Source organism: Octodon degus, unplaced genomic scaffold, assembly GCF_000260255.1.
Source record: "Octodon degus isolate 3935 unplaced genomic scaffold, OctDeg1.0 scaffold00075, whole genome shotgun sequence".
NCBI lineage: Eukaryota > Metazoa > Chordata > Mammalia > Rodentia > Octodontidae > Octodon > Octodon degus.
In genome coordinates this window covers 11,385,992-11,395,364 of record NW_004524651.1, presented here as the reverse complement: position 1 = coordinate 11,395,364, position 9,373 = coordinate 11,385,992, and the positions used below count along the sequence as shown (strand labels likewise).

General features: G+C 46.3%; 1 protein-coding gene across 1 annotated transcript in view; it reads right to left on the bottom strand.

The window, feature by feature from the left end:
• Positions 1-278: 278 nt before the first annotated feature.
• Ptprm (protein tyrosine phosphatase, receptor type M) overlaps positions 279-9,373 on the bottom strand; it is a 681,934-nt gene continuing 672,839 nt past the window's right edge. Inside the window, exon 33 of the mRNA XM_023720402.1 lies at positions 279-1,012. Within this exon, the coding sequence (XP_023576170.1) occupies positions 959-1,012 (54 nt within the window). The 3' untranslated portion in view covers positions 279-958. The remainder of the gene's footprint in view (positions 1,013-9,373) is intronic.

Below are 9,373 nucleotides of genomic sequence, written 5' to 3'. Positions count from 1 at the left end.
CCTCTCCGTCTCGGACATCCTAGTCTCCAGAAGCCAGTTTCTTTACAGATCACCCGGGCTGCGCTTCCTGCTGCAGAAGCACAGTGTGGACTAGGACAAGGCCCCAGGTCATCCACGCCTGCAGTCTCGTGTTACGGGGTGACCTCCACCAGTGCCCTGGGACACCAGGAATACACCACAAGTGGTATGGGTCAGTGTTTATTGAGAATTCACACAAAGTAAGGTCATACAATCAGTCATTTCCAGGGTTTCATAAAAATGATTGTCACTCACTGTGCTTCACAAAAATTCTTTTAATGAATAAATAATTTGATGAAATCAAAAATATTTACAATATAAACACATGGGAAAGCTTTGGATTTGTGAATCTGACCATGTCGCAGTTTTGAACTGAGTCCTCCCGAGCTTTTCCCTTGAAAACCATACAAATCTGATTGAAACGACAACTCCTACAACATAGCTTTGTTCATTACACGGTTCCCGGTTAGTCCTGGAAAGCTAGGTAAGCTATTATGTGACATGTTAAAATACAAATATTAACTAAAATAATATATTATCATAATGCCAGGTAGCATTCTCCACAGAACAAAAACATACACGGAGCTGTAACAATAGGAGGATCACGGGCCACAAAAAAATACCCAAAGGTACAAATTCCTTCATAAGAATATAATTGTGCTCTTCAGTCGACAGATGTCCGTGCCACTCTACCAAGCCAGTGACAGTGAGGAGCTGGACAGCATCTGACAACTGTATGCTCTGTGTTTCTGTTAGGCAGCAGCATGGCTGGGAATTGGGCAGTGCAAGCAGTTCATAAACACTTCCGTGGCTCTTAATAAGAGCCGATTATGCAAAGCAGAGTAAGCACGTTGAGAAGTCTGCATCTCATTTACACGGACGCCGCGGCCAGCTCGGTCCAGCGGTGGGAGAGGGTTGGTCTGCAGAGCCACTTTTGCTGTCAGCCAGAGTTCAAGTATTCCAGGGCCACCTCATAGCAGAACTTGTACTGATCCTGGAAGACAGAAGGGGACACTGTGAACTGTCACATGTAAACATGACTTCTACGAGGTACTTATGCGAGATGATGGTGTTAATTGAAATTAAACTGATAAGGATTTGGATTCTAAGTGAATCAGACAGCTATCATTCTGAGCCACAAATACGTTTGCTTTTTGTGACTGCTTCCTGGCACAGCCTGATGAAATACTCTGGCATTTGTGCCACCAGCATTTCTGGAACGTACTAGACAACTGGAAGAGCACACAGTACACCGTGCCTGTCAGTAGGGGCTGCACACTTGTACTCAACCACTCTCAGGCCAGAAATGTATGAAAGGGAGCTCTGTCTCTACTGAATATGGAAGTCTTTTTCTTGTCATCTTTCCTAAGCAACTATTTATGTAAAATTGACGTTCTTCACGTAAGGCATCGAGATGGTGAAGTACACAGGACAATGTGGGTGTGTTCTACGCAGTGTCTTATGCAAGTGGGGTACTACTCTAAAAGCTGGACCCGAGCATCACATATTGGTACCCACTGGGGATCTTGGAAGAGATGCTCCATGAATGCAGAGGGACAATGGTACGTCTGTCCCCACCTTTGCTGTTATAGCCACAACCTGAGCTTCCTCTAACTTGCAGTCTCAGGACTTTTGCTCATGATTGTGTTGACTATTTAGGGTAATCTGTGATCCCATATTAATTTTAGGATTGCTTTTTGTCTAGTTCTGTGAAGAGCATCACTGCATTAAATTTGTAGACTGCTTTGGGTAATATGGAGATTTTAAAATATTAATTTTTCTAGTCTATAGACATACATATTTGTGCATCTTCAGTTTCCTTGTTTGGTAAATTTTATTGTCTAAGTCTTTCACTTCCTTGTATAAGATTTTCCTAGGCTTTTTGTTTATTTTTGGTAGCCATGGTGAGGGGGGCTGATTTCATGATTCTTTTCTCAGAGAACTGGTTGTTGATGTATAGAAAACCTACTGAGTTTTGTAAGTTGACTTCACGTCCTGCTACGACACTGAATTTATTAGTTCTATGACTCTTCTGGCAGACGCTCGAAGTCGTCATTCTGTACAGCGAGTCACATCAGTAGATGGTGAATGTTGTCATTCTGCTTTCCCATTTCTATATCTTTTATGCTTTCTCTTGCCTGCTTGTGGCTAAAACTTGCAGCACAGAATGGAACAGGAGCAGCGAGGGCGGCCAGGCTCGTGGTTAGGACCTGCAAGTGCTTTCTGTTCTCCCCATTCCATACAATGCTGCTGCGGGCTCGTGTAGCCAGCCTTTGTTACTATAGAGGAATATTTTGATTCCTGGTATTTTGAAGTTTTCTTATCATGAAGAAATGCTGAGTTTTATCAAATGCCTTTTCTTGAAATGCTCCCATCTTTATCTTTCATTCTACTGATATATTGTTGATTTGTCATAGTGGCCATCCTTGCATCCCTGAAATGAAGCCCACTTGAACATGGTAAGTGACCTCGATATGCTAGTATTGTGTTGAGAATGTCTGAATCCATGTTCACCAGGGACTTTGGTTTATTGTTTTTTCGTTGGTCTTTTCTTATGTCCTCGTCTGATTTTCCTAATAGACGAGGAAATGCTGGCTTCACTGAATGAGGTTAGAAGTGTTCCCTCCCTTTCAGCTTTCTGGGCATTCCTGAAGAGCTAATGCCAGTTCTTTTCAAGTTCTGTCAAATTCAGCAAGGAAGCCTCTGGTTCTGGACCCTTCTGTGCTAGGAGACTACCACTGCTCCAGCCTCATTACTAGTTTCTAGTCTGATCTAGCTAATTTAGGTCCTCAGGGGCAGTTTTGAGGGTCACATATGTCTAGAAATCTGTCCATTTTGTCTAGATTTTAAAATTTGTAAAAAAAAATTTGTTAGTATACAGTTTAAGTAATGACTCGTTGTATTTCTGTGGAATCAGCTATAATATTTTCCTTTTCATCTCTGTTTTCATTTTTTGGGTCTTTTTTCTTGTTTAATTTAGCTAAAGGTTTGTTAATTTTATCTCTTCAAAGAAACATTTTGTTTTGTTGACATTTATAATCTTTTTATAGCTTTTATTTCTGCTCCGATGCTTTATTTTTTACTTTGTTCTAATGTTGGGTTTGGTTTGTTCTTGGTTTTGTAATAATTTTTATATTTAATTATTTAATGTATTTGGTGTTGCAGGGTCTCACTGTGCAGCTCGGACTCGTGGTGATCCTCCTGCTTTCAGCCTTCCCAGCGCTGGGATTATAGGTGTGCGCCACTACACCAGGACTCTGGCCAGCTCAGCCCGCCCTATGTGGTGCTGGGGATCGAACCTCGGTCCTTGCACTTGGCCCAAGTTTGCCTAAGCAGGAGCTTTAGTCTGCTGAGCTGTCTCTCCAGCGTCATGTTCTTGCATTTTTAATCCTTGAGAAGTATCATTAGATTATTAGAGTTTTTTCTCCCCATGGGTACTAATTGCTATACATTTTCCTCTTTTGCTGGATCCTGTGAGCTTTGGTGTTAATTCTCCATTTTCATTAACTTGAAAAATTTTAAAACTTCATTTTGATTTCTTCAATGACCTTCAACTGATTTTTTTCAGTTCGTTCAAAACTACATTGTTTAACTCTGTACATTGATATAACATTTATCATTTCCTTTCTTTGGTTGGCTTCAGTATTCTTAAGACCTGTGTCGTGGCCTGCATACACAACCTTAGAGAACGTCCCACATGCTCATGAAAAGAGCGCTGGCTTTCCTGTTCACCGGGGCGCCGTAGTCTACTCGTCTGCAGTGTGACTTAACCTTGATGTTTCTTTGCTGACTCTGTGGGGTGGAGATCCGGAGGATCTGTGCGCCATTCAAGCGAAGTGTTGCAGTCCCCTGCTGCTACTGTATTGGGGCCTTTCTCTCCCTTTATGTCTAAAACATTGCTGTTTGTTTTATAAGATGGGATGCTCTGGCACTGGGTGCGTATATGTTAGCAAGCATTATATCTTCTTGATGAATTCAGCGTTTGACTCTTAGAGTGACCTTCTTTGTCTCTTAACTCCTTTTGTCTTAAAGTCTATTTTATCAGATGTAAACTTAAGTACTCCTACTTGCTTTTGTTTCAAGTGTCATTTTCTATTCTTTCACTTTGAGTTTCTCTTTGGCAGCATATTGTTGGGACTTTAAAAACATAATCCACTTAACCAACCTCTTTTAATTGGAGAATTTAGTCCTTTTATATTCATACTTATTACTGATAGCTAAGGATTTACTGTAATATTTTGGGGATTATGGTCTAATTGTTTTGTATATTAATTTTTCCTCTTTTACTTGTAGACTGATGGTTTATTTTTTATTTATTTTATTTTTTTGGCGGAACCAGGGATTGAACTCAGGTAGTGCGCTTGCCAGGGAAGCACTTATTCCACTGAGCCATCTCCCTAGCCCTGATGGTTTATTTTATCAGGTGTTATTTTCTGATTCTTTTTTTGTGTGCGCTCTTTTAGTGGGATTTTCATTTTGCACACCTTGATGGTGACCTTCCTGTCCCTTCTGGATGTGGGATTCTCTTACACATCCCTTGTAGAGTGGCTCTGGTGGGCGCACGGTCCTTCCATTCTTGTCTCAGAAGGACTTTCTCTTTTATTTGAAATTGATAGCTTTGCTGAATATAATAACCTTGGCTGGCAGTTATTTTGTTCCAGGGGTTGAAATATGTCATTTTATTACCTTCTGGCCTATAGGAAATCTGCTGAGACATTTTCTGTTGTTAGTCTAACAAGGATATCCTTAAGGGAGCCTTAGTGCATTTATTTTCCAGGTTTTAGATTTGTCTTGTGTTCTGAAGATTTGGGGTATAATATTCCATGGTGACTATTTCTGGGGGTGCATCTTACTTGGGATCCTATAAGGCTTCTCTAAGTGGATGTCCATATATTTCCCAGATTAGGAACATTTTCTGCTATTATTTCAGCAAACAGGTTTTCTATGCCCTTAATATTTTTGTTCTTGCCTTCAGATATTCCAAAAGTGTGGGGGCTTGTTCCTTCAGTGCTATTCCAAAGGCCTTGAATACTCTGTTCACTCTCTTGTTCCTTTGTGTCTGAGTGGACTTTTCCAAAAAACATTTCTTCAAAGTCAGATATTCTTCTTCCCACCTGAAAGACTGTTTTTGAAGCTTTCATGTGTGTGTGTGTGTGTGTGTGTGTGTGTGTGTGTGTTCATTTTCTGGGATGAATTTCCCCTTCACACCCACTACTGTCTTCCTAACCTTACTTGACTCTCTGTGCTCCTCTAGATTTCATTAAGCTTTTAAGACAGTCATTATTTTAAAGTCTATCAGTAACATAATTTATTTTGGTTTCTTAGAGCTGTTGCTATAATCTTTTGGAGGCAGTATGTTACCTTCTTCCATATTTCTTGTGCTGATATTCTGGGCTGCTAAGTTAGGTAGAAACATTATAGGCAGTTAGAAGGCTAGGCCTCTGCCGAAGCCAGTGTGGAAGCTGTGCCTGCAGGTGCGTTCCTGGGGGCCAGGCCTCAGGACAAAGGTAAGCAGCTCATTTCCTAAGGGACAGGCGGTGACAACTGATATTCTAGATAGGCATCAGTCACCTGGTGGGGGACCAAGTCCCTGCTCCTTGGCCCAAAGGCCCTTGTCTTTCCAAGTGCCTATACCTGTAGTCTTACTGGTTGGTCATAGTCTTGTCCCACCTTATACACACCCTATTATTTTGCGCTATAGAGGCTCCCCAGTAAGTGGCATTGGCAGCGCCCCACTTTCCAGGCCCCATTCTGTCTCTCTTAGAAGCTGTCTCTCCCTCAATATGTATTTCCTGCACTTAACCTCTGTTGTTCCTTAGAATGAATTCTTTGACTTGGACAATGTGAACTCAGCGTACCAGGCATCTAGCAGGTTGGGGTCACAATGTTTCCCTTATTTTATTTTGATTATTTGGAGGTCCCATCTCACCCCTATATCACCACTGCACTGGCATTCTGGCTTTAGTGCATCAGGTATCCTGCCGCGATTCCAGGCGGCCTTCCTAGGAAGCAGCCGCACTCAGGCTGCGGCTTGGGGCAGGTTGTTACGCGGCACTGGCTCTGTCTCCAGGCAGGCCCCACAGCAAAGTGACTCTGTTGCTTCTTTGGCTGTGATGACTGATTTGGGGCACAGTGTGTGCCACAGAGGACAGAGACCCACTGTCCCGGGGGGCACGTGGGAGTGGGCGCGGTAGTCGTTGGGGCAGGTGTGTGCACCCGTGCTGGGCACACGGAGCTTGCAGTGTGCATCTCCTCCTGCCGGAGTGGCAGGTCCTCAGACACTGCTGGTGCTGGCTGTGCCCCTAGCCAGGGCGTCCATGCGCTGGGCCCAGGGAGGGACGTCCCAAGCCCTTGTCCTGCAGCCGCAGTGGTGTGGGCAGGGAGATGGGCTGGGAGAGGCAGGGCACCCGCAGCCCCTCTGTGTGCTGTGGCTCCGTGCTGACGGCAGGGATGGGGCGGGGGTGGGGGACATTGGGGGTGTGGTGGCACCAGGGACAGAGGTGTTCCCCAGGGGCAGGGCCACTGCGTGCCCAGGAGTGGGCCTGTAGCTGCTATGAGGTCCTGTTCCAGGCAGGACCGTGTGGGGTCATGTCAGTTACTCATGAGCTCTGCGCCTGTAAGGACTGGGAATCTTTCTAGGGCGGGGGTAGCCGGCACCCGAGCTGATCCCTGGGACCCTTTCTCCTATGTTTGGATCTGGAGCGTCCCTAAAAGGCCTGTTCCTGGCTAGTGGTGTTATGGGGTGGTGGTGGTGGGACTTGAGAAAGCTGAAAGAGGTGGGTCCCTAGGGCATGCCTGGAGGGTGTGTGGGGATTCCAGGCTCTGTGCTTCCCCTGCCCCATGGTAAGCAGTCTGGCTCCTCCGCTGCCACCTTCCGCCACAACCCTGTGCCTCTGGTGACACAAGCAACAAGGCCACATGACTGTGAACTGGAACCCTGGAAACTGTGAACCAAAATAAACCTTTCTTGAGGTTGTTTACCTCAGGTATTTTATCATAGCCACCGAAAGGCAACTTAATACATTCTCTCTCACTCTTCCCTCTGTGAAGGGGAGATTGTCTTCTTCCCCTGGGAGATATTTTGTTTTTGCTTCTATGGTGCTGTCCCAGGGCTGTAAAATTTATGAGGTTCTGGTCTCTCTCTTGTCCTTTTTGTCTTCTCCTGTGGTCACTTGCCTCACAGGGAACCACTTCTGAGGGCCTCTGAGGCAAGCAGGGAGATGTGAGCTTGAGGGTGCTTCCACCTGTTGCCTGCAGAGCTCAGACGTGGCCCAGGGGTCCCGCACAGCTGTGCTGGCTCTCCCCTAGCAGGGGCGCCTGTGTGCTGTGTGCCAGACGTGGCCCAGGGGTCCCGCAACTCAAGGTTCTCTTTCTCCCTCAGTAAGAGATGTGCTTATGACTCATGACATATAGTAGGACTGTCTCTTTCCCCTCATAATGGCCACAACCAAGAAAATGTACCTTTAATTTTGGTTTGGCTAAATTGAAGATTTGCACACTTTTAAATGTACCTGCTAAATTTATCATTGGAACTTCCCTTTGTTCACCTACCATCTGTTCTCTAAGTACCTGATAGTCCAGCCTATTCATTTCGAGACAAGGCTGTGGTGTGTGCCTCTCTAGATAAGCGCCTATCTCCGGCACAGAGCCTGACATGCAGGTGAGAGACACACACTGGTCACAGAAACAAAAGATGGTAGCCAACAGGTGTTGCAGCATTCGGTTCAACTCCAACGCTAACACGCTCGAGACAGGGCTGAGTGCGTGTGTACTGCTGCTGGTGGCTCCGACTTGGACAGGTAACTGTCCTGTCTGGTGGCATGGGACAGTCATGTATAGACCACAGGTGGTGCAAGCTAATGGAAGCGCGTTAAGGGCAGAGATGCCATCTCAGGCCTCTTTCCATGCTGAGGTGGGCAGACAGTGGACAGAGCCTGTCATTGTACTAAGCTGCTGTAAGGCCGGCGCTGGCAGCAGTGTCCTCCAGGATGCTAGAATCCAAAGACGGTTACAAGTGTCAGTGAGCACGGCAGAGGTGAGACGCCACCACGCCGCTGGGTACAGTGATGCAGCCACTTCAGGAACAGCCAGCAGTTCCTTAAAAGGCGCAACACGACTTGCCATGTGACCCAGCATCTCAACTAGACGGTACACAGCCAAGAGGATGGAATGTGTGTTTGCAAAGAGTATTGTTCAGTCTGCCCTGCCCACTGATTGCAAAGAAAGAAGGCAGGAAGCCACACCGTGGAAGATTATTAGGTTGTGGGGGAATGAGTTAGCACCGTGTGCTATCACACGGTGGAGTGAAAGGCGTCAGGCCCGAAGGTCTCATGGCTCGTATTCCACGAGAACCAGAAGTTGAGGGATGGCTGCCAGGCCCACAGGAAGAGGAAGTGACAACAGCATGTCGCTTCCTGGGTGCGTGGCAAGAGCTCGGCTTGTGGCGATGGTTGTGCTCCGTGACTGCCTGGAAGCCACCGGGTGCTTTTGTGGGAGGCAAGTTCTCATCTCAGTAAAGCTGTCACTTTAAAAAGTCAGCAGCAGAAGCGTCCTGCTGCAGGTCCTCACTCTGCATGAGCAGGGTTTCGGCAGGAGGCCTCGGGCAAACTGGGGAGAGGGGGATTTCGGGGTTGGTGGCTGTGCTGCCTGCGGAGGAGTCACGGGCCTCCTCGCTGACCCGGAGCCTCGCGACCCTATGCCAGCCTGTCACCTCCCCTCTGCTGACAGAGTGGGTGGGTGGCATGCAAGGTTCCCTCTGGCTTTATCCACCTAGAAGTCTGTGACTTTAGGGCTTGGTTCACCTTTAAAGCAAGTTTTCTTCAAACACAAGGGCGCATCAAAGCATGCAGAAGTTTTTCTTTTCCTTAAACTCTTGAACTGGAAAAACTATTTCCTGCCCTAGGCAGAGTTCTATTTCTGAGTCACATCTAGCTTGTTACTGAAGGATTGCACACCTGCGTTAGCAGAATACTTAGAGGACATAATCTGAATTTCAAAATCTAAAGGCCACGTTTCGGATCAGTGAGCGAACAAATTGGCCAGAGTGGTCCGATCATTTCCCCCGTTTCTGCAAACCACAAACTCACATTCGTTAACAGGAATCTGAGCTCTTACCCTCCACGGCACAGAAATGATTTTGCACAAACCTAGCTGCATGATTAATTTCAGTGACTGCCACGAGCCACCCTTTTAACAGTCCAGTGCAGTCAGTGGGGATGTGCTGGCCTCAGGCTGCCACACCGGACAGAGACTCAGGGGAGCTGCTGCCTGGGTCACAGAAGCTCCCCGTCGCAGGCGCAGCTACACTTTGCAGAACGAATCCCCTCCCTGTCCCCTCTATGCTAAGCAAGATGCC